At 34.2% G+C, this 26483-nt stretch overlaps 1 protein-coding gene across 6 annotated transcripts in view; it reads left to right on the top strand.

Annotated features, from left to right (window-relative positions):
- Positions 1 to 26483, top strand: part of ACVR2A (activin A receptor type 2A) — an 86321-nt gene that overhangs the window by 40529 nt on the left and 19309 nt on the right. For 5 of the 6 annotated variants that reach the window (XR_012333128.1, XR_004527435.2, XM_019925528.3 and 2 more), the window contains exons 2-4: positions 9722 to 9929; positions 13401 to 13510; positions 13708 to 13862. Coding sequence is in view for 4 of the 6 variants with exons in the window: in XM_019925528.3 (XP_019781087.1) it covers positions 9722 to 9929; positions 13401 to 13510; positions 13708 to 13862 (473 nt within the window). In the remaining 2 variants the exon portion in view is untranslated. Of the gene's footprint in view, positions 1 to 9721; positions 9930 to 10584; positions 10668 to 13400; positions 13511 to 13707; positions 13863 to 26483 lie in introns of those variants that run through there. The other variant, XM_019925531.2, reaches the window with a different exon arrangement.

Genomic DNA, 26483 nt, shown 5'->3' with positions numbered 1-26483 from the left:
CTCGTTTTAAGTTGCCAGATGTTACTTTGATGAAAACTTTGTGATGAGTTGTTTTGTTTTGTTTTATTTTGTTAAGTTTCTCACTCTTAATACTGCTGGTTCCTCAAGGGTAATATTTCACATTACTTTCATAGCAGCTGAAGTGATCCGTTTTTACATCAGAGTTTGATGATTTCCTAAAAGAAAACCTGCATTTTCCCAAGTAAATGAAGCACTAAAACCCCTTAATATACCTAGTGCCTTTTCAGAGTAATTGAGACTTTTAGGTTGTTTTTAGTAGAAACTACTTTGTGTGTGTGTGTGTGTGTGTGTGTGAGGGGGGTTCCTTAATCTATCTTAGGATGTCTGTTCTGAGAATTTACCTTTATCTCTTATTCTTCTAAGTTTATGCCCAGTTTTGGCTTTTGTGCAATTGAAAAAATAGTCCATTTATTCTGATGGGAGTATTGGCCTCTAGCTGCAGTCAACGTGATCTCCCTGTTCCCCCCAAAATGAACATCTAATATCAGAAACCTGTTTTATATGGTCTAGGTAATACTTGTATCTGCTTGTACCTGTTTTGATGTAATTTGTATTTTGAATGAGTGCCAGAGAACTGCATAGAATTATTTCAGTCTTGAGATCTGGGCATTTATAGGTAGCCCACACATTTTGTGGCTATAGGCAAAACCACTTTTCTGTTGTGCCTTATCTTTGAAGATACCTTGCTTATCCCGGACAATACATACCTTTCATGACAGTAAGAACATAACATCAGAAAGAGAGTTAGCAAAAAAGGGAAACATAGGGTAAATATATATAGAATAAAGCTTTATTTTGTAAGATGATGTAAGCTAAACATTTATCAACAGCCAGATACCTAACTCAGGTCACTTATATCTTACTTTCTTACACTTAGACCAAATAGGAGACTGTATAAAGCAAAAACTTGATCTCCATATCCTAATTTGCTTGTCCTTTTGATACCTGTGGCCATCTGATAAGCATGGATATTACAGACTCCTGGTTTTTATTGGGTAGTTAGTATGGCTTGCTGAGTTTCCTTCCATTCCAACACAGTTTACTGATTTTCAGGTTAATCTTAAAAATATAACTTCTATTCTTAACTTTTGATGTCTTGCACATCTGCCTTGATTATACCCAATACTGAAGAATATGGAACGTTCATGTTTAGTGAAAGCAATCTTGTCAAACACTGATTAACCACAGCCCTGTTTATTTGATCATGATCTTCTCTGTCTCTGTTTAGCTCAGTTCTGTCTCTTTCCTTAATAGTCCTGCTTTAGTCCCCTTTCCTCCATAAAACCTTCTTTTTTCATTTCCTTGTTAATTGATTGATTTAGTGCATGTTTATTGAGTGCCTGTACTGTGCCAGGTACTGCTGATACAGCAATGATAGTAGGGCTTGTTCTGGAAGCTCATAGTCTAGTGGAGGTCCAGGTTATCATCTCCAAAGTCCTACTGCATTAATTTATAGCCCTTATCTTGGTGTTTTACAGTACAGGCATATGATCAATTTTTTTCATCTGTGTATGTTCAACATAAAAGCAAAGTTTTCTTCAAAGATTATTCCCAGAAAAAGTCATTTTATATTTGAGACTTTGCAAAGTTTTTAATATTTTGAGGCTCTTGCTCAATAATTTTATTTTGAATAGAAGAATAATGTTTGTAGAAGACAGGCTTGAAATGGTGCCAGTCAGTGCTAGTTTTGAATTTTTGTGGAAGTTTCCTGAGGGAAAAGGGGAATAAAGAGTTCAAACAGATAAGAAATTATTCTTGGGAGGGTTGTTTAACTGTCATAATTTGTTGTAAACTATTCACAAAGGTTGTAAAAAAAAAAGCCTTTAAAATCTCACTTTTAAGAGCAATATTGTAAGTACTTTATGAACATCACAATATATACCTATAGAACAATGGGAAAAAAACAGTGTCTTAGTATTATGGGAGTGGAAGTTTGTGGCTTGGAGAAACATTTCCAGTGACAATATTCTGTATGACTTCAAAAAGTACCGTTTCTCAAACAACTTAAACAGAAATGAAGATAATTCAAGTTTTGTTACTTTTAAATGACTCAAAAAGAAGGTAATGAGATGACACTTGTTGAAAGACGTATGTGAAGTTTGAATAAAATTGTTTTTAAAAGTTTTGTGCTTCATGATTTTAAAACATTCATAAAACTAAATTAATGAGTTAAAATAAGTATACATTAGGCTTTTCATACAAATATAGAAAGGTTTGTATATTTCAAGTTGGTCAAAAGAGTTTTAAAATATCTCCTCATTGGGGAAAATTAGGGTATCTGTCGTATTGAGGGTTGCATGAGGGTTGTATCAATGTTTTGATACAATTTTATTTTATTTGTACTATAAAGTGTTTTTGATTAAAAGCATCATTCAGTTTGATCTGCCTTCCATAGCTGATTCTCTTTGGACATGTGTTCTACCCCTAGAGTGGTGGGAAGCAGTGACATGTGAAGGGAAAACAAGAATTGCTTTTCATTATTTTTGCAACTTCATTAACCCTTCCTAGCAGACTAAGTTGCCTTTGGGAGGCACAAGGTTAGGGAAGGCATTCAGTAGTAACCTGTTTATACTGTGTTCTCAATGACTTGTTGATAGTTTCAGACAGCATTAAAATACTTTTCCAGAAGTGAGCCTCAGATTTGTAAGTTGTCAAAACAGTTCTTTTCTTTCTGTCTAATGTTGGTTGCATACCGTAGGAAAATTGTGATAGGATGAGGCTGGTCACAGGACCGTGAAAAACAGTGTCATCTTAATCAGATAAGAAATTAATACAATTCTTAATTGTAAAAGACTCTTTAATTCCATCTATCTGTTTCAAAGGAGATGGGGGTGCAGTAGTAGTTGGTGGATTTTTTTTTTTTTTTTTTTTTTTTTTTTTTTTTTTTTTGCTGTATACAGGCCTCTCACTGTTGTGGCCTCTCCCGTTGCGGAGCACAGGCTCCGGACGCACAGGCTTAGCAGCCATGGCTCATGGGCCCAGCTGCTCCGCGGCATGTGGGATCTTCCCGGACCGGGGCACGAACCCGTGTCCCCTGCATCGGCAGGCGGACTTTCAACCACTGCGCCACCAGGGAAGCCCTAGTTGGTGGATTTTTAAAATTCAGTTGTCACATCACATTTTTACATTTTAATCATTCATTAAGTACTGTTTATGTTTGGAGGGCAAGTAAGACAGTCTTAGATCCAATAGCATTCTGATGTATGAAAGGACTTATATAGACAACTAACTAAAAACAATGAATAAATATAAAATATTTTATATTGGATTGCAAGTAGTGTGCATTTTGTGGGAAGGAGGAGTTCTGATGAGAAAACTTGAAAATTGTCACATATGTGAGATTTAGCCTGGGAGGCTTTTTGCAAGAGCTGGGCTTTCAGAAACTGTTAGCTAGATTGCAAAGGGGAGAGCATTTAAGAAATATTTGCGTGAACCATGTCCACTGTTCCAGTACCATTTATTGAAAAGGCTATCTCTCCTCCTTTAAAATTCTTTTGCTCATTTGTTAAAAATTAATTGGGCATATTCGTATGGGTCTGTTTCTGGGTTCTCTATCTGTTCCACTGCTCTTTGTGTCTTTGTCTCCACCAGTACCACACTGTCATGCTACTGCAACTATATGGTAAGCCTTAACACCAAGAAGAGTGATTTGTCCCTTTATTATTCTTTTTCAACACATTAGTAAGCTCTTTTAGGTGTCTACAAAGAAATTTGCTGAGATTTTGATGTGAATTGGATTAATCCTATATATCAGTTTAGGGAAAATTGACATCTTTATTATGTTGACTCTTCCAATCCATGAGTACAGTATGTCTCTCCAAGTGTTTAGGTCTTCTTTGATTTCTTTCAACATTTTATAACTTTTCATCATAAAATCCTATATATGTTTTATTAGACTATATGTATTTTATTTTCTTAGGAGCAATTGTAACTGGTACTTTTAATTTTTAATTTCAGTTCCACTTGTTCATTGTCAGTATAAAGAAACACAGTTGATTTTTGTGTGTTGATTTGTATTCTGTGATCTTACGGAACTCACTCACTAGTTCTAGCATTTTTTTTGTTTGAAGATTCCTTGGAATTTCCTAAATAGACAGTCATTTCATCTGCAAATAGAAACAGTTTTATATCTTCTTTTCCAATCGGTATGCCTTTAATTTCTTATTCTTGCCTTATTGCAAGAGCTAAAACTTTCAGTACAGTGTTAAATAAAAGTGGTGGGAGTAGACATTATTGCCTTGTTTCTAATATTAGAGGGAAAGCATTCAGTCTTTCACCATTAAGTATGATGTTGGCTGTAGGTTTTTTTGTAGGTGCTGTTTGTGACTTTGGGGGAGTTTCTATCTATTCCTGTTACACTGATAGACCATATGATTTTTCTCTTTTAGCCTGTTTATTTGGCAGATTGCATTTACTGATTTTTGAATATCAAACCAACCTTACATGCCTGGAATAGATTGTACTTGGTTGTGATGTATTACTTTAAAAAAAATACAGTTTTGGATTTTGTTTGCTAAAATTTTCTTGAGAACTTTTACATCTAAGTTAGTGAGAGATACTGGTCTGTATTACCCCTCTTCTTTTTTGTTCTGTCTTTGGTTTTTGTATCAAGGTAATACTGGCTTCAGAAAATTAGTTAAGTAGTCCCTCTTCATCTTTTTCTGGAAGAGATTGTGTAAAATTAGTGTTGGTGTATTATTTTAATACTTCATGCTTTCAAAAAACAAAACCCTAATTGTCCTCAGATGCAGTTGCAGTAGGTAAAATTTACTTTTTCCTCATGGGAGGCGTATTTCAGATTTTGAGTATGACTTTTACAGGCCTACTTTATGGCCAAACGTTCTAACAAATTTCAGGTCCTGTGTATTTCTTTTTTTTTCTTTCTTAAATGGTAGGAAAAATGAAATGGTCAGTATGAGTCATTATGTATAAGCAGTACTTTAGTAATAGAACTATTATCTAAAATAATTCTGATACTAAATTCTGTGACTAGACTTACTGATTTGCTATAACTTGCCTGAGTGTGAGTTATGAAACTATGGAATTATCCATAATAATTATGGATTTATTAGGGAAATTGAATCAAATATGGAAACAAAGCTGTGAAAGGTTTGGTAACTTGTTCAAGGTCACAGTTTGTAAACTGAATTCCAAGTTCAGGTCACAGTCTACTAAGCCAGTGGTACTTCACTGGGGAGGAACATTAGATCACCAGTGGGTCTTTGCCAAAAGGAGAAAAGAAAACATACGTACAATATCTATACATCTATATATTTTCCTGCTTCCCCCCACGTACTTTTCAACTACTCATTCCTGGGGCATACAAAATGGCACTCAAACATGAATTCAAGAAAACACATAGGGGATTCTGATGCCCATCATTTGTTAAGAACCATTATAATAAACTCTGCACACAGACCTTTTATGTTCATTTATTTCTTTTGAAAGTCATATTAACTATTTGGAATTACCTTGATAGAATAAACCTATGGTAGAAATTTAAAGTTTCAGAAAATTTTAAATTGGGAGATGCTCTTAAAGACTAGCAAATATAGGTAACTTTTGTCATCCTTTTTAGAACTACACCTTTAAAGTCACTGTGAGCTTAACATAAAAATACATATAACTTGGTTTATTTTTATAATTATCATGTTATTATATTTAGTGGTCAGTTGGAGACGTGATGGATAGAGACTGATTACCCAATCAGCTTGAGGAGGGGGGGTGGCAAGATTGTCAGTTTTCCCCATTAAGCAGTTTTCTTTCTATCTATGGATAATATCAATCAAGTGATAGTCTAGATCTAGAAAATCATCTGAAATCTTAACTTACCATTAAATATTAAGAAGTAGGGCTTCCCTGGTGGCGCAGTGGTTGAGAGTCCGCCTGCCGATGCAGGGGACACAGGTTCGTGCCCTGGTTCGGGAAGATCCCACATGCCGCGGAGCGGCTGGGCCCGTGAGCCATGGCTGCTGAGCCTGCGCGTCCGGAGCCTGTGCTCCACAACGGGAGAGGCCACAACAGTGAGAAGCCCGCGTACCACAAAAAAAAGAAAAAAAAAAATATATATATATATAAAGAAGTATTAAAAGAAATAAAGAAAATAGTCATTTGTTTATCTTTTTTCAAGACCAGAGGTGGCAAAGAAAAGATACTGATGTTTTCCCGCCTCCTTCTATACTAATTTCAAAACCCTTTACCTCAAAATCTTTCTTAGTACATGGCTCCTGGCAGCCACTCTTAATTGATTGGAATTGACGCCAAAGATAAAACCTATTTGGCATTTTTTTATAGGCAATGTTCTTTTTTGGGAGGTCAGTTTTATTTAGTTCAAGTGTTGTTCCTATGCTCCAATGGAGTCTTCTTTTGGAAATTAAAAATAATTAATAGTGGTTTTTAACATGAATTACACAAGTGATAGTTCACAGAAGACTCCTCCCCAACAAACAAAACAAACGAAAGGCAGGTTAGCTAGACTGTGGAAATTAGGGTGTTGTTTCAAGAGGTAGCTGACCAGGACTTCCCTGGCAGTCCAGTGGTTAAGACTTCACCTTCCAATGCAGGGAGTGTGGGTTCGATCCCTGGTCGGGGAGCTAAGATCCCACATGCCTCGCTGCCAAAAAACCAAAACTTAAAACAGAAGCAATATTGTAACAAATTCAATAAAGACTTTAAAAATGGTCCACATCAAAAAAAAAAAAAATCTTTAAAAAAAGAAGAGGTAGCTGACCACACAGCCTGTGGGCCAAATCCAGCCTGTGAACTAAGAATGATATTTACATTTTTAAATGGTTGGACAAAAAAATCAAAAAAAGAATAGTATTTTGTGACATGTAAAAATTACATGAAATTTAATTTTCACTGTAAATAAAGTTTTATTCGAATGTAACAATGCTCATTCATTTACTGTCCTCTGGATGCTTTTGCGCTACAATGGCAGAATTGAGTAGTTGTGAAAGAGGCCATATGGCCTGCAAAAGCTAAAATATTTACTCTCTGGCCCTTTACAGAAAAAGTTTGCCATCCCCTGTTTTGAGATAACGTGGGCAGAGTATGATTTCTTTGTGGTTATTTAGTAAAGGAGGAAACTTAATTTGCTGTTACTTTCAACAGGTTTCTGAAAAGGAATAATTTATAAAATGGCTACTGTTTATATACAGATGAATAGTAGTAGCAGCCCTTCTTTTATAAAATACAATGGACATAGAGTTACCAGCCATAGTTTACATGTCCGCTCACACTATTATTTCTTCCGTAGTTGAGGAGTCCACAGCACCATTACTGCCACAGATTTTATCAGCTTATAATTATATCTCTGTGCTAGAGCACTGTAGAGCAGCAGTTCTCAAACTTTTTGGTCTCGGACTTCTTTAGACTTACCCCAAAGAGTTTTTATGTGGTTTGTATCTGTAAGTATTCATCATATTAGAAATTAAGGCAGAAAATTTTAAAAAAAGTTATTTAGAAGTGACAATAAATCCATTATATGTTAACAAAAGAATAGGTTTTTATGAAAAATATTTTCCAAGACAACAAAAAAATTAGTGAATTGTTACAGATCTCTTTATAATTGTTTTAGTAGAAGACAACTGGATTCTTATATCTGTTTTTTCCACTCAGTTCGTGATACAACAATCTGTTGTGTTGTTTTGATATGAAGGAAATTTGGCCATACACAGATATATAGTTAGAAAAGTGAGGAATATTTTAATCCTTTTTTAAGATAATTGTGGATTATTAGTGATATTGAATATCTTTTTATGTAGTATTTCCCGTTCATATCTCTTTGATAAAGCATGTCTTTTAATCTCTTGTTCAGTTTTTAGAAATTGGGTAGTATGTTTTCATATTGTTGAGTTGTGAGAGGTCTTTATATTTTCTGAATATCAGTTATTTTTAAGGTATATACTTTGCAAGTATTTGCTCCCAGTCTGAATTTTTTTCCTTAACTTTCAAAGAGAAGTTTCAATTTTAAGGAAGTTCAACTTACCAGTTTTTTCTTTTGTAGCTCATGTGTTTTGTGTTCTAAGAAATCTTTCATAATTTAGGGTCACCATATTTTTCATTTTTTCTAGAAATTTTATAGTTTTAGGTTTTATTTTGAGTTTGTGATCTGTTTAGAGTTAATTTGTATATAGCATGAGCTATGAGTTGATATGAGGTGAGGTTCTTTGTTTTGCATATAGATGTTCAATTGTTCCAGCGTCAGTTGTTGACTTTCTCTGCTAAATGCATTGGTACCTTTGCTATGTATCAATTGACTGTATGTGTATGGGTCTATTTCTGGATTCTCTGTCCTGTCCTGTAGGTTCGTGTGTCTGTCTTTTCACTAAGACCACACTGTCTTGATTGCCGAAGCTTTAGTAAAACTCTTAAAAACAAGTAATATGGGGAGTTCCCTGGTGGTCCAGTGGTTAGGACTAGGCGCTTTCATTGCCATGGCCCAGGTTCAATGCCTGAGTGGGGAACTAAGATCTCTCACAAGCCACGCAGTGCGGCCAACGAAAAAACAAACAGTATGAATTGTTTTGTACATCTTTTTCAGAATTATTTTGGGTATTCCAGTTCCCTTGCTTTTCCATGTAAGACAAGAGATAGTTTCTTTTTTTTTTGTTTTTGTTTTTGTTTTGCGGTACGCGGGCCTCTCACTGCTGTGGCCCCTCCCGCTGCGGAGCACAGGTTCCGGACGCGCAGGCCCAGCGGCCATGGCTCACGGGCCCAGCCGCTCCGCGGCACGTGGGATCCTCCCGGACCGGGGCACGAACCCGCGTCCCCTGCATCGGCAGGCGGACCCTCAACCACTGCGCCACCAGGGAAGCCCAAGAGATAGTTTCTTAAAAGTTAGTTACAGTGTGGAATCTGAAACCGCTAATGAACTTTTTGTCCTCTGTAACGTTAAAATCTACTTGGCTGTCTTGAACTTTGTATGGATTTTTTGCCCATGAGTGTTTTTCAAACGTCATACATAATTCACTTGGAAAATATTGATTCTCTGAATTATATAGACTTTCTGAATATTGGCACATCTCATTATTCTGTATTTAAAAGTCACATTTGTTAATATCACCACTCATCAGAAATTCTTTAAGTATTGGGAAGGTGTCAGGCTAATTGTGGTGGTAAATACAAATTTTCCAAAATTCTTATTTTTGCTTGAAAACTCATATTTTATTATTGGCAGTGCATACTGTCAGGTGTTTTTCTTGAAATAACAGGTTTACTTGGTTCATTTTGGGAACATTTCTGCCAAATACTTGTCTGAATAGCCTTGGTTGGTTTAGTTCACAACTCAATCATGCAAGGGCTTTTTTGGAGGCAATCATTGTACTTCAGTGTGTAGCAGCAGTGCTTTTGGTTAGTTCCCATTTTGTCACACAGAATATTGAGAAGAAGTCTACTCAAGGGTCAAGATTTTTAAAAAATTAACAATTGTACTGCTTTCCATCAAGGACATTCTTAAGTGAAACTGGCCTTTTACAGAGAAACCTTGTGATATATGTGGTTGCTTTTTATTATTATGTTTATTATACTTAAAGTACAGAGATTGACCTGGAAACCTGAACCCAATGTTATAACACTAGTAAGGCAGTAAATTATTGACATTTCAGGAAGATTTGAAGTTTCATATACTGGGAGACGAGACGATCTGTTTAGGAACAAATACAGTTATATTAAAAGTTGTCGTCTTATTATCTTATAGGTGCTATACTTGGTAGATCAGAAACTCAGGAGTGTATTTTCTATAATGCTAATTGGGAAAGAGATAGAACCAATCGAACTGGTGTTGAATCCTGTTATGGTGACAAAGACAAACGGCGGCATTGTTTTGCTACCTGGAAGAATATTTCTGGTTCCATTGAAATAGTGAAGCAAGGTTGTTGGCTGGATGATATCAACTGCTATGACAGGTAAGAACACATTTTATTTTTTTATGATAGTGTTGAATAATTTTCATTTCCTCCATTTCCCTCCCCCATTTTTTTAAAAGGAGAAAGATCAATGCATGGATTTTCACTTAAATGTTTCTTTTTTAAGATGGGATTATGAAGACCATTATAACATGTTGTAATGACAAGATATATATTTTAAAGTAAAAAAATAAATATAGCATGTTTATGTTTTATCTTTAATATACTTTGAATAATCTATCAAGTAGTGAGAACTTTAGATAAGAAACATTTCTTTCCTTATGTTGTAGGGTTATAGGTTTTTTTTAAACACCAATTTTAAGGAAAAAGGATTTTTAAAATTGCTTTAAGAGAGACTATATCTGTTGAAAATCTATCCTGAAGGAGAATAAAGCTTAATCATAGTATTTAATTTCCTTTTAGTTCCCTCTTTATGTATCTGGAAGAAATTGATCTCACTACATTTCCTTGCAGAGTAGGCCTTTGTTCTTTATCCCAAGAGACATTTTAACTTGACATTCAGAATTACATCAGAACTAACACAATTCTCATAGAAAGCTACATTTTATTTAAAAAATCTTGTTTAAATTGTTTTATTCTGTTGGAAATAAAATATAGTGGATATGTCATTGACTGCCTGTGATCTTTCTGCAAGGTGTCCCTAGATGTTTGGCCGATCACTTAAACTGCCTGGGCCACAGGATTTTCACTGAGGGTGGGTGCTGATGACTGCAGAAGGTACAGAATCCTAGATAACCAGACTTTTTGGAGCCAAATAACTAATACACTCACGGAACTCTAGCTACATCCTGATCCACTTTCAGGGGCTTTAATAGATTACCACGAATCTGTGGTTGATTGGACATATGTGATTAGTAGTAAAATGTGTTGAATAAACTCATGAAAATTGAATTAGCTCCACTTTTGGTGAAAATTAAAATGGTCATTTAGGTATATATTTAGTATTTAGGATATACTTCTACATATTTGAATTTTCTGGGGATTATTACTCTGTAATTATACATTTTAGCTGTATTTCTGATTATTAGCTTCTTTCTTAACAGAGGTGATAATTAAGTGATATTTGCTGTTATGAAAGAGTAAGTAGAGCCACTAGGGAAACAGTATAGATGTTCCTCAGAAAATTAAAAATAGCAGTGTTATAGCAGTTCCACTTTTGGGTATATATCCAAAGGAAACGAAAACACTAACTTGAAAAGATATATGCACCTCCATGTTTATTGCAGCATTATTTACAATATCCAAGATGTGGAAACAACCTAAGTGTCTGTCAGTGGTTGAATGGGTAAAGAAAATATGGTCTATGTATACAATGAACTATTTTTCAGCCATAAAAAAGAAGAACATCTTGCCATTTGCGACAACACTGATGACCTTGAGGGCATTATGCTAAGTGAAATAAATCAGACAGAGAAAGACAAATACCATATGATCTCACTAGTATGTGGAATCTTTAAAAAAAAGAAAAAGAAAAAAAAGAAAAGAACCCATATATAGAGAGAACCATTGGTGGTTGCCAGAGGCCGGGGGTGAGGGGTGGGCATATGGTTGAAGGGAGTCAAAAGGGTTTGAATTTTCAGTTATAAAACAAATAGGTCCTGGGGATATAATGGGGGATGTGATGTAATGGTGACTATAGTTAATAATACTGTATTGTATATTTGAAAGTTGCTAAGGAACTTAGCAACTTTTAAGTAAATCTTAAAAGTTCAATTCACAAGAAAAAAAATTTGTAACTGTGGTGATGAGATGTTAACTAGACTTACTGTGGTGATCATTTCACAATATATGCAAATATCCAATCACTAGGTTGTACACCTGAAACTAATATAATGTTATAGCAAATTATATCTCAATTTATAAAAAAAGAAAAATTGAGGAAGAAGTTGGGGAAAAAATGAGGTTTGGAGATCATCTTTATTCAAAACTGTCTTTATTAATTAGTTGAAATCAGGGATCCCTGTTCTTTTTATTGTAAAATGCTACTGTGCTTCTCACCTAAAACCAGTATTACTGGAGATTATACTTTGCTCGATAATGTGAGTGAGTTGTTCAGTGCAAATGCCTGCTCTTACAGTGATAATTACTACATCAGCTTTGTTTCTAGGGGTTAAATGCCAATTTAAAAGTATGTGAATTTCTGCTTTTATGTTCTGAATTTGATTAAAAAACAAATATTAAAGGTAGTAACATAAATAAGAGAAAGGAAAAGAAGATTCAAGAAATGTCAAAGTGTGGAGGAAAAGACAGTGGTAAAAAGAATGAAATTGAATGGCGAAAAGTATTGATAATTTACTTCAGTTAACTAGGCTAGGTATTTAATCATGTTAACCTATGATTTGATTCATGATTCTAAATATTAAATTTGTAAATTTTTCTTTATAAATTGTTAGAAATTTAGCTTTCATTTATCTTTTACTTTCTACTACATAGACATTGGTATAGATTTTATTTCAAAGTTTAATTTTATTAAAATTGCCTTCTCCCTGAAATTTCTTGAGCTTTTCCCTTTAGAGTTAAATTCAACCTTGTTATTCTAACAGCCATTATAAAAGTTCACAGTTTATTTGTAATGTGTCTTTAAATCTACCTGATGTTATTAGCAATATTTAAATATCTGATTTTAAAAACTAGCTATAGCTAATTTTTTAGTGGTTGATTAGGGTTTAATCTAGATGCTAAATCCCTATCTTTTCAGTAATTCAGGTCCTATATAAAAGACTGCCTCCCCCTACCCCTTAAGTGAGCCCACCTCCAGTCAGTTTTTTGAGTTACTAGGGCCTGTATGTTTGTTGTTACATATTGCTCTTGTTGCTTATCCTTAACCCTGTTCATCGTGTTCAGGGAATTTAAATCTCCTGCAAAAATGGCTTAATTCCCAAGCCTGGTTTAGGTCTCTGATGTTGAAATATGTTCTGCCACGAGATATGAACACGAATTATTTTGTGCCTGTGTATTTATATGTATACATAGGCGTATAGGTATGTATTTATATGTGTACACATACAGTTTTTTTATATATAGTGTTCAGTTTTTGTATTCATAAAATGGGAAAGCTGTATTTCCTGTGAGTAAAAGTACCCTTAGACCAAATTTCTTCTTCATTGGCTTTATGTTCCTCTTCAAGCTTTTCTACTAATTAAACAAACAATTAAAAAGATGGTTGCCTTAGATTGATCATTAAAAACCAAATTAAAGAAGTGGTTTCAAGGAGCCAATGTGATTGTTATAAAATCAGCTGTTGATTTATTTTTCTGATGAGATTTAATAATAGGATTCAAGGAACATTTTTGACTTTTAAGAATTGATTATTGAATATTAATAAAAATCTCAAAGTTGACTATAAATGACTTATTCATTATTTTATCTCTGAGAACTTTAGAAAAACACCTATTGTAGATTCAGAGTAATAATGTTGATTTTAATTATTTCTCCTCTTTTTGTTTATAGGACTGATTGTATAGAAAAAAAAGATAGCCCTGAAGTATATTTTTGTTGCTGTGAGGGCAATATGTGTAATGAAAGGTTTTCTTATTTTCCGGAGATGGAAGTCACACAGCGTAAGTTCACAGGGAAAATGCATATGTCTGTTCAACTAGTAGACTGAAAACAAAGCATGTTTGTGTTGATGGAATAATTTACTCCCATCTTCTCCTACTCTTTATTTTTTCTCCTAAAATTTGATGCTATAATAAATATTTATTGTGAAATTTTGTCGACCAAATCTGAGTGGTTTTCTTCCTCCTCTTTTCCACAGCTACTTCGAATCCAGTTACACCAAAGCCACCCTATTACAACATCTTGCTCTATTCTTTGGTGCCACTTATGCTAATTGCGGGGATTGTCATTTGTGCATTTTGGGTGTACAGGCATCATAAGATGGCTTATCCTCCTGTGCTTGTTCCAACTCAAGTAAGTTATTGTCTTGTACTTTATGTTGTTTTAGATTTTACACTTTAAAGAAATACTACTGTGGTGAAACCATAGTAGATTGTTACAAATCATTTTCCTTTGGGGTTAATTTTTGCATATTTATTGTCATGGAAACTATAGCTAATTTTGCAAACTTATTAATTTGCTGTGTCCTAAGTTTAAGGGTTAAAGTGTAGTAGAATAAAGAGTATTCCCATTCCTGTTCTTCTTTGGAGAGTTTTACTGTCATCATAGTACTTTAAAATGTGGGATATACTCTGCTGTCTTTCTTAAGAAGTAATTGATGATGGAGAAGTGATATCATAGCTCTTTCTTTCCCTTCTATTTTCTCCTCCACTCCTAAGTTTTTGTGTCTTTTTCAAAACTACTTGCCAAAAAATCCTTTTAACCATGGTGAGGGACCCAGTAAGGTAACCAAGAATGTGGGGTAGAGAAGTTTCACAAAGGCATCAAGAGGATATATCTATAAAATTCTTGTTCTGGGAAGAGGAGCAGCAGTTCTCATCATGTGTTGTTTGTAGTTCCAAGTGTATATATTTTTATTTGCAGCATATCAAGCGTGTACTGAAGTCTGAAAACTTTTTTAATGCCCTTGATTCTCCCTCCCTTGACACCGAATATATCTGAAAATATAGGTGTGGTGGGTAGGTAGTCAGAATAAATTCTTGAAGTTTTCCTCACTCTCTGTCATGTGGACAGTTGGAGCTGATTCAGTGCTTTACAAGGACTTTTAATATAAGTAGTTATTATTCTACAGGCAGAGGAAACATGATAACTTTTGGTTTAATTGCTTGAGATGTCTTTTTGTGTTTCTTTTGACTCTTAAGATCAGATTACCTCAGCCTTCTGGATCTCTTGGTTTAACTTTGTTTCTCTAATACCACTAGGATTAATGGTTAAAACTTGGTAGAAGAAAATGGTAAAGTCTTATAATTTAATGACCAAAACAACTTCTTCACTTTAAGCTTTATTTACATAACATATTCCTTTCTCAGTGCTTGAAGCAATCTGTTGGCATTAGATCATTGATGCCTGTAATCTTTGTAAGATGTGTATATGAAGAAATAAGCCCAAAGGTAAAACTCCTCATTTAGTAAATTAGGTAAACACACTATTTTGTACAGCTGAAATATTTTAACTTTTAACATTAGTAGATAACTTGCAGATTTGTTAAAAATCACTTTAAGAAGTACTTTAAAATTTTAAAAATTTAGTGCCTAATAAATATATGTAGTTTACTCCAAAGTGTCCATAGAATACACTTTACTTTCTGTTGGTGGTAACTGTTTTTTATGTGATATCTACATTTAACAGAATGAGTATTTACTGTTGGTGACATGCATTGATTTGTGAAACTGTCTCTTTCAGTAACCTAAGAGCAGTTGCCTTTATTAGGATCACCAGCAGAAATAAATGTGGGAGCTAACTTCCTTCTAAACCTCCAATTTGAATGTAATCATATCAATTCAGAAGTCTGTGATGCTGGTTCAAAAGGAGAGTTATGGACAAATGGAAATTAAATTTGGCACATAAAATATATCGATAGGGGGTTTTAGGAAGCTCCATTTTACTTTCTTTGATGGTGGGTACAACAAATATTTGTGCAAAGAATATTTTAAATGTATTTGTGCAGATTGTAATGACATAAATAACGATGCCGCCTTGGGCTTATATAATTCTATTTTCAAAAATGATTATTTCCTGTACATGATTTTGCAAAGTAGTCAGTTTGCTTCATAGAGATCTACTTTTTTTTGTTTTGTTTTCTTATATTGTCTCTAATTAGTGATTAAATTGTTGTGAATTTAACACAAAAGAAAAGAAAAGAAAAAAAAAGAAAGAGTGTTTAAGTGTCTAAATGTGCCCTGGATTTGTGATATGATAGAAACAAACTGGAAACTACACTTAAAAACAAATTTGTTAAGTTTCTTAATAGAACTTTAAAAATAATAATGTAATCCTATAGATAACATTGATTTATATAAAATATTGGTAAAAAAGTGTGGTTGGACATTTTTATTTAAAGGGCTTGATATCATATATTTGAGGCCACTTTATTTAGAAATGCTAATTAATTCAAGGGTTTGGATTTTTAAAAAGGAAAGATGCATTATTATTCATAAATAAGGACTAGGAATGTTCAATGAGTATCCATCTCTGTGGGTTTTAGATATTTGTTGCAATGGTTAATGTTATTGTACACATTTATTTAGTGTTTATGTTGTTCTCTAGTGAATTTGCATGAATTGTATGAATTGCTGAAAAATAAGGAATGAACTTAAAAAAGTTTTGTGAAGGAATGACCTGGAATGGTCAGGCTTTGTTATGAAAAATTTAAGACATGCCTGACTTTATGCTTTCCTTCTGTCATAAACTGTGTTGTGGAAAAGGAGCATTGTCATCAGTGTGGAACTTCATATATGTCATTTTTCACTGTTTGAAACGGTATAGAATCATGCTGTAAGTCTAATTTTTGGTGAGCGGTTTATGCAGACTACTTCTGCAAGATTACTTAGTGGCCATCTTGTTACAAAATACTCAGTTTTATTTCTGCTTCAAAAAAATGATAATTGTATCAAGCATTAATTGAACATTTACAGTGTAGTAGAGTACTGGTAAGTTACATAGATGTATTAATATATATATAAAAAATATACAAAAAATACATAAAAATTTCCCCATGATTTCCAAGTTGTGACCAGTATGTAAGGATCATCTTGGGAATTTGTTAAGAATTACAAATTCCTGGACCACGCCCCTGAAAGTATGGAATGGGGCCTGGGATATTATGTTTCTAATAAGTTTTCCAGGCAGTTCTGGTGACCAGCCAGGTGTGGAAAGGACTGATCTGATTTTACCTCACAGGTTTGTTTATGTAGTGTTATAATCCCCATTTTATAGATAAAGAAATTGAGACATAGCAAAGCTCACAAGTATCAGAGCTGGAATCTGAACCAAGGACTCTCTGACACTAAAGCTTTGCTCTTACTGCTTATGCTGTTCTGCCTCTCTTTTTTTCAGAAAGCAGACGCTTTTGCTGTTTCAGATAATTCAGTAAACATCCCTGCCATTTCAAAATCATTCTATAAGTGAATTTATTTTCCTATTTTGGGATGTTGAGTAGTTTGACTACTAAAGTGGGCAATAACGTGATCATATTGTCTCACAGAGGACAGAAGGGGAAATAAACAAGTCATCTGTTTTCCATTAAAATTTTTTTAGCACACATTTTAGAATAGGGTTTATGAACATTGATTGGGTTGCAGGTAAAGATTCTTGTGCTTCTGAGTTGATAGTGCCAATGCCCTAGCTATTCAAGGCTTTTTTGAGGGACAGGAGAAGTCGGTAGGGGAAACATACTACACATTTGAAGTCTTAAGGTGTCTTCTGCATTTCACCCCATATTCATGTCCCCATATTCAAAGTTTAATTTCAAGACCAGTTAGGAAAAGATCTTACATTCTTGTTGTGCATTTCTGCAACAATCTTCCTTCTAATTTCTTCACTTTTAGACAATGACATAAAATTTGTCATTCTCTTTTCTTAGGGAAACTTTTTCTTAAAGCGTTGGCTAAAGGTTGGTAATAGCTTATTGATGGATCATTCCTACAATAAGAACTATATTTGAAGAGAATTTACAGTGATTCTCAGCAGAACAAGCTAACATTACATATACTGTGCTCATTCATTGGTCTGATCTCAGTCTTTTATTCTCTTTGTGGGTAAACGATCAGTCTTACAGGGTATTCTGGAGCACTAAGACATACCTACATACATCTCTTAATAAGCTGGTTCTGGCATTTAAATGGTAGGATTCTTTATTTCTAAGACATCAAGTTGTTTAAAGTTTCTTCTGGTTTTGTTAGTATTTTGAAGTGATACAGGAATAAACATGCTTTAAAATCTGGTCTTTAATTATGGTTCTAATTTATTTTAAAATAAAAAATATTCTAAAATACATCTATCATAGTTAAAGACATAGAAAAACGTAATTGTGCTTTTTTTTTTTTTTAAGAAATAAGCCATTCTTCTTTCTTTATAACCTGTAACTACTATGTTTCTAACACTTTTTCATGTTATCACTGTCTTCCCCTCATCCTGGGTGAAAGCCTTGGAGACAGCAACTTCTCCTATTCTTAGCCCTGTTATTTATGAACTCCAATACCTTTTCATCCTTCTGATCCTGTGGTTTTCAGGACATTATTACGCTGGAGGCTGAGATTATTTCTGTAGTCTCATAGCTTGTCTTCTTGTTTCCAGTTCTCTCTCTCCATTTATACTATTGCTATACAGTAACATTTTACATGTCTGATTATGTTACTTCCGTGCTTAAAAATTTTTGAGGGTTCTGAGTGATCCAACATCAAGAATACAAAGTTTGGAACATGGCATGTTATCTTCCATACTTTGTCTGCCTTTTGATTCTTTTCTTCCATTACACCCTAAGCCATCCATCATATGTATCTATAATGGTATTAGTCACGTGCCATCCTTGAAAGAATTGAGAAAATAGTGCTCAAGTCAGTTTCTCTCTTTCGTGACTCAGATGAAATAACTTAGGTTGAGAAAGGTTCTGGCCATTTGTGAGCATGTTCCATTATCATACTTTATTATAAGCTCCTTAAAGACAAGGTATGTATTGTAGTCACTACTGTATCTCATGCAGTGTTTGTATGTAATAACCATTCTGTAAGTGATGAATTGCTGAATTGTTTCATTTAGTGTTATATTAAGATGATAATGCAGTATACCCAGGAATTGTTTAATAAACATTTTATGTGCTTTAGGACTTTATTTCTTGGGGGTAAAATAAGTTGAAGTATTTCAGGTTTTTATAAGAGAATGCCATTATTCGAGTCTTTCTGTAATCACAGGTGTGAAGCATCCTTTTAATTTGCATTACCTGGGTCACCTTTTCTTTTGCCTGTCCTGAAACTGTCTTTCTGTATGTAGGTAGATGCTCTTACAATCTCCAGTAAGTAAATTGAATGCAAACTGGTTTTTCTAGTACCAGTGAGTCATGAATATGAGGGAATTGATGCATTGACTCTATTAAGAAGTCTTATTGTGGTTAATGTGGTTTCAGTGAAACTGTTTGCATTGCTTTCATAACCATATGTAAGCTTAAGTTTCCTTCTTATAAAATCTATATTTGTGCTGATAAAAAATACCACTTGATAAGAAAATGCAGTTTAGGGGCTAGAAATTACCTACCTTTAACAAGGTATGAAGTTAGTTTCTTGTTAATTTTTGAAGGCTATATAATAGCACTAAAGTATTGCAGCATTAATACTTTTTAAATGACATCAATCTCTTCAGTCCTGACGTAACATTTTCATGACATTTTGTCTAGATTTTGGTCTGACTAAAGGCTTTCAGATGTTTGGAATATTGAGTTCTGCATACAAAACAATGCTGTTGACCTTAATATTAAAGTAATAATAGGTTGTCGTTTCACGGTATGTGAGATTACTATCCACTGAGAAACCAAGCCATCTGTGACAATGCTTTGTAGTATTTTCCTGTTGAACATGAGTTTATATATGTACCCATTTAAAATTAATAAGATACTAAAGGAGTAGCATAACATTATTCAGCCAAGTCAATTTAGGAGAGTGTGCTGCTTCCCTATTTGGAGAAGATGCAGGGAGAAGTTTACCGAGTTTTATTGAATATTTAATATGTTAGTATTAAGTTATACTTACAAAATAAATATTACATCTGTAGAAGCACATCTTGAAATAGGTTGATTGCTGAATGGCTGGAGTTTAAGAACACATCTCTCTCTTTTACTTTCTCTTCCATTTAAAAATTAACTACAAATGCTTGCTTGTTATATAGCAAGGCAAATTATACAGAAAGAAGTATGTCCAAGAAAAGGAGAGAATCATTTGTTCTTCCTCTTTTTCCTTTATCAATCTCCTGAAATAACCAGTTTTAACAGGTTGATGTGTATCTTTTCACATCTTTCTCTAATCTCATTTGAGTATATATATTTTTTCTTTTTTGTAAACTATAAAATGTTATTCTACAGTTGCTTTCTTTTAACAGTATATTGACGACAGCTTTTCAGCTTAGTACTTTGAATCTATCTCATTCTGATTGTATGATATGTTTTTAAGTGAAATTTAGTGGAGCTTTAATGTATTCTCATAAAATACCAAAATTTGATGTTTCATTAGCTTAGATTTTGTGTTAGGTTTCTGCTAAGAGCTAGAACCTACACTTCACAAATAGTTTTTAATTGTATTATTTTAGGATATTTAATGTGGTGGTATAATTCTACTGCCTAACTCTTGAGCACCTTTTTTTCTTTTTTTTCCATATATGCCTGAGAAATAGTACAGGGCTACTACAAATGTCTCTTTGTATCATTATTTTTGTACTGATAACCTAAATTACAACTTACTTAAAAATTTTTTTTTTTTAATTTATTTTTGGCTGTGTTGTCTTTTTTGCTTCACGTGGGCTTCCTCTAGTTGCAGCAAGCGGGGCTACTCTTTGTTGCATTGCGTGGGCTTCTCATTGCAGTGGCTTCTCTTGCCTAGAGCATGGGCTCTAGGTGCACGGGCTTCAGTAGTTCAGCACATAGGCTCAGTAGTTGTGGTACACAGGCCTTAGAGCACATAGGCTTCAGTAGTTGTGGTTCGTGGGCTGTAGAGTGCAGGCTCAAGTAGTTGTGGCACACGGGCTTAGTTGCTCCGTGGCATGTGGGATCTTCCTGGACCAGGGATCGAACCCATGTCCCCTGCATTGGCAGGTGGATTCTTAACCACTGTGCCACCAGGGAGGTCCCACAACTTACTTCTATATATACTTCTAAACTAATTGTAGGGAGAAGTATCATAAATTATCCATAGATATGCAGCTTGACAAAGTATTACTCTAGTTAGGTGTATATAAGTTGTTTCTCTTACAAATGTACAGACAGGCCCACTTGGAGGTTGGCTGAAATTCTGTGTCCAAAAGCAAAAAAGAAGGGGAGAAGGAGCGAAAGGGGGAAAAAAAAAGCTGTATCAAAAGCTTAAAACAAGTTAAAGCTGCACATTAAAATTACTCAAAGCACCTTATTTCTAAAAATGACATATTAAATTTTAAAATCTTGAAATCAGTTTTTCTTTGGCCTGTGAAGGGCCCCACGTTGTTTGCCAATTTGCAAATGGGACTGATGCATATAGACCAGAGTGCATAATATCTCCTTTTTCTTGTCTGGCAAGGAGATGGTAGATAGGAAGAAGTGAGCTTGCTTTTCTCTGTTTTTTATTTCCTGAACCTCATCCTCGATCTCTTCCATCATTCCTAGCTACTTCATTGCTGTCAAACCTTTTTCTATTAATTTGAGATAATAAAAATGAAGAAGTCCATTTGTTAGTGAAAGCTGCTTGCATCAGATAGGCTGGGTTCACCTTGGTTGGTTTGTTTTATTTTTGCTTAACTATTCATCTGTTGCTTGAGCACCTACTGTATGCCAGGCGCTGTGCTTGATGTATAATGTTAAGTGGCTCAGGGACAGTCTTTGCTGGCCCTTCTAAGGGAGCCTACAGTTAACATGTAGGTGTACTAAACATAGGTTGGTTGATTGGTTGTTTGACTTTGCAGCTTGGAGAGGAAGGGTAAAAAGAGTAAAAAGGGAATTGCTTCAACAATTTTGGGCAAAGATGGAGGAAAGGAGGAGAAATGTTTGATTCCATTTCTATAGTGATTGGGAGAAGAGCCACATCTAGGGTGCTGGGCTAATTTTAAGTGCTCAATAAGTTTTAGCCGTTAATTGCCAATGACCTCAAAATTGTACTCCAAAGGAAGAATTTTTGTTGAAACCATTGATTTCAATATTAAAAATGATTTATTGAAATTATTTTACTTGAAAATAATTTCAAAATATTGGCATATATATGTGTCAATACTTTGAAGTTAATTTCAAATAATAAAAAATTTCATTTTGAGTACTCTGTCAAGCACTATACAGAGCACTTTATACATATTAACTCAGTGTAATCTTTCAATACCCCATGATGTATATATATAGGTGAAGTGACTTTGCCTAGAGTCAGTCTGCTGAATGGCAAAGCCTTGGACATTTATGTCCAAGGATTATTATTATCCATTGAAGTAATTTTAATTGAATAGCTCATTTCAGTAAATTATTAGGTTGGGTCCATAAAAAACTAAAGTAGGATACAGGCAGGGATCAGAGTACATAATTTACATTTAAAATAGTTTTTATAGTGACTATATATAGCCTTGCAGATAAACATAACCATTTTATCACATCACAATTTATTAATGTATAGCACGGTCCTTTTCCTTTTTTCCACTTGCAGAACACAAATGCTAAATAAAAATAAAGTTTCTTCTGTACCCAGTAATAAACCTGATGCTCCTGAGCAGCAGCCAGAAGAATAGGCATGTTTGCCGTCTCTCTTTCAGACTTGAAGCTCCAGTGCTGACTACCCTGAGGAGCTAATCACTTCTTAGGGAACTTACTCAGAATCCTCATTCATCCACCTTGGTCTGCCTTCATGCTTTGCTTTTGGAAGGAGTTAAGGTGTGAGCAGTAGGAGTTGGTGTATCATAGAGTAATTTTGAAGACCTAATTGGATAGAATCATGGCTGTGTATTTGACAGTATCAGTATTATTAAATCTGTTAATGTATAATGTCTTGCTTTCCTTAGCTCAGAAGCATTTGTCCTGATACACATACTATATTATTTCTTTACATATTCTATTTCTGTCTGCTTGGCAATAGTCTTTTTTAAAATTTGCAATTGTAAAATGTCTTAGAATGTAAGATAATTATATGATTTAAGAGGAGACAAATTCAGAATTTGTCAGTTTTCAAGTACTTTGTTGAGCAGCTACTTAATTCTTCTTGATCATCCAAAGAGGTTGTTGAGTGAGTTATTAAAAAAATTATATATAAATATAAATCTTGGAATGGTTTAAATGGTAAGAGAAAATTTATAGTATATTTCACATATATTTATAGCATGTAAAATCCATATTTCTAGAAAGATTTCTTTGTATTCTAGTTCTGTTTATCCAACTGCGTTCTAAATATTTCCACTTAGATGTCTCCAGGCACTTAACAATACAAGGGTAATGATCTTCTCTCTCAGACCTGGTTCTCAGTAAATGGAACCAGTAACCATTTGGTTGTACAAGACAGAAATCTAGGATGTGTCCCAGTACTGTTTTTTTCCACCTTATCTGCCTCCCTCTAGTACTTATTTCGTTGCTCAAGGATCCTCTCCTCAGGAGGTCTTCTCTTATTTACCTTGCCCAGTATAAGTTAGGTTTCTCTTTACAGGTGCTCAAGGTAACTAAATTGCTTTTTATTGCTCTTATTTTATAATTATGCATTCATTAGTATGGTTCTTTGATTAGTCTTTCTTCCCCACACTATAGTAAGTGTCATGAGAGCCTGGGTAGCCAGTGCCTGGCACAAACTAGGTGCTCAGTAAAGATTTGTTGAATGAATAGAGAAGTATTATTCATTCCTTTCTGATGTTTGTCAATAGTTAATTTCTTTTCCCCTTAAGGAATAAGCAACAAGGCTCTTTCTCATCCAGCAACCTAATTACTTGACATTAATGTGCTGATTTGGTTTTCACTATTATCTCCAGTCACAGTGCATGATATTCAAGTTTCATTTTCCAAGTTGTGAATACAGATTACTTTGTTTGGTTACTCTTTATCTATTTGTGTATTTCGGTGAATTATTTTTTTTTTGGATTCTGTTTTGCCTCTTATTTTGTAACATAGTTTATGCATTGAGGCCTGCTCTTGGTGTCTTTTGTTTAGTTGGGATCGTTCTATAGCTTATTCTAATACTCATTTGTTGAGAGGTATATTGAGCAAAGGTACACTTTTTTGGTAAGATGCATGCACAGCACCTACCTGCCCAGTGTTATTACAGTGGCATCTTTGTCTCTGAAAGCACTGGTATGAAAAGAAAAACAGAGATGTTTAAGCCTTGGAAGCTACAGTCTAGTTACTCATTTGGCATGTATTTCTTTCAAGGGATGAATTTTACTTTGGAGTACTGATAAAATGTTTTGATAGTGGGATTAGCTAAGCCTTTTAGATGAATTATTAAATAATCCTGAATCATTATCACAGACGAAAATCAAGAAGCAAGAAAAACTAGTTAAGCAACTGGTACATATAAACAAGTTGTCAAATCTTTTTCGTCAGTGCTATTTGTTCTCTGTAGAAATATTGGAAACTGGGAAATATAGTCGAGTGTTTGGAGGAATTCGAAGTCTTTCTTTACACTGGTGACAATATTTCTCTTGATTTTAAATTAGGGCCCTTCCTTACCTGTTGTGGGATGACTAGGAAAATGAAAATCTTGTTCTTTATCAGAATCTGAGTGTCCTGAGCCTGAAAAATATGCATGGATGCTTCCTTCCAGGGCCACCACTGCTTGCCCTCTTCACTCTGGATTGTAGCTGGGGAAGTAGTTAACAGTAGGCCTGGTCTGTCACGGTGTTCTACTCAGTTCTGATCTTACTCTTCTCCCATCTTATTTTCTTTCCCTAGTGTATTATTTATGTTGCACACACTCACATAGGCACCAGAAATGTTTTTTTGTCTCACTGTAAGGATTCTCCTGTCTTCCATGAGAGGGGAATGAAGCAGTTCAGGAAGTTGGAGATTCTAGATTCTTAGGACAACTGTCTGAGAAACTTAACTCTAGCTATATAAAAATTTCTTTTGCTGCTCCTACAGTTTTTGTTAAAGGCAGTACTGCCCTCTGGTGTCCAGAGTCCAATTCCAACGCATAGCTTCTCAGCTAAATTGCTTTTTTTTTAAAAAAACTCTTATAGTTAGTCCTTAGAACTTCTTAGAAAAATAAGTAACAATTATTTAAGACTAGGTTTAGTTTATTTGCTGGCTTGAAGTCCATTGGATCAGGTAACTTGGGGTCATACTAGAGTCATCTATATAATAATACCTCTTATCTGATAGGTAATGTCCAAGATTTAAAAAAGAATATATTACTTTCCTCTGTTTATAAGGAAAGTGTTCTCAGTTCTCATTTAAAAAATATGATACATTGGATCATTGCCAGCTTTTAAAAAGCTAAATCATTATTCTCCTTCCTTCACTTTTGTAACTGATGTGTCATTTTTCATTTCATTCTGGATATAAATCGTAATTTCTTTTGCCTGTGTTTTTTCTTCACAAGCACGCCTTTCATATAATGATAGAGGTAAGATGCATTGATGTTTGTTTTATGGTTGTGGCACTTTTTGTGGATACATACTAAACATTTTGTTCTTAGATTTTTTGTTGTTGTTGTTGCTTTATTGTCCATCCTCTATAGTTTATAAATTTATGTTGTAGTTTTTTTTTCCACTTCTAGTATTAAAAACATGATTGGCTTGTCATAGTAATAGTTTTGGGTTTTAAAGAATTGTTACCAGTGTTTATACTTATCTAAGGTGAAATGTAGAAACACAACTGGTTTAGTTGACTAGAAGTTAACACCTAATGGCTAGATTTTTAGCCTTACAAACCTTGTATTGCTTAATTTTTATAGTATGTCATTACCTTAAATGTCAGCATGTGCTCATTTTTAACAGATGCTGACTTTCTGGTCGAATCCATTATCTTTTAATGTGAAATCTATATTTTCAGGTAGTTTCTTTCATCTTTGGCATCTTTAGCAAATGGACTGGCTAGAGAAGTATAACTTGATCTTTTGCTGTCTGGAAGTTTAAGGCTTTATTTAGATTAGAATTCACCTTTCATATGGAGAACTCAGAATAAGTAAAATGATCACAGACTGCTTTACAGCTCTTCACCTCTAATCTTTTATCCACTGTTGGTTATAGTAATGATACTGGGTAGTGGTGCAGGGGTGGGGGGCACTTTTTCCAGCTATTGTCATTTGTCGCTTCTCAACATGTCTTCTGATGCCATAATTTTCACATACAAGTGGGTAAAGAAGAGATGTAATCAGAGCCATGTTCTAATGAAAATCTTTTTAACTGTGCAAAATAGCATGGGTGCTGGAAGAGAGCTGGAACTTAGGGAAAGTTTTCAGGAACTCTGTAGTCCTTATAGTTACCCCTCCAAAAGTGGTTTTTCTCTGTAGCAGGGCAAAGCCATGTTTTATGGATAATATCAGAATGTTGTTGTCATTATGAAGTTTAAGTCTGAATTTGTCTCCCCAGGTTCTCATATATTTTAAGGGTATAAATCTTTATTCCTAGAATCAAGTATGAGGTTTTTTGGGGTAAATTAGTATAATGCTGTTAATAAACAGAAAATAATTTCTAATATTCTTAGATTATAGGATAAGTAAAAGCTAGATATGAGGGAAGTGGTTAAAACTTCTTTTAGATGTAAGCTGTTAAATGGAAGAACTGAGAAGTATGAATTAGAAGAACAGTCCGATAACATTTTATTAGAAAAGCAAAAAGATATATTGACTGGTAGTATAGATTTTACAGAGTTGTAATCTGTTACAGAGTTCTCAGTTTTGAACCTAACCTTTCTAAGAATTGTAGAATTATCATTTCTAAAAGTTTTGATATTTTGTAGGAGTGTGCCTTTGTAGATCTTCTTCTTACCCTTTGAAAATTGGCCTG

The sequence above is a fragment of the Tursiops truncatus genome, chromosome 7 (genome assembly GCF_011762595.2).
Source record: "Tursiops truncatus isolate mTurTru1 chromosome 7, mTurTru1.mat.Y, whole genome shotgun sequence".
In the NCBI taxonomy this organism is placed as follows: Eukaryota; Metazoa; Chordata; class Mammalia; order Artiodactyla; family Delphinidae; genus Tursiops; species Tursiops truncatus.
Note: the sequence above shows the minus strand (reverse complement) of the source record. Positions and strands in the feature narration are given on the sequence as shown.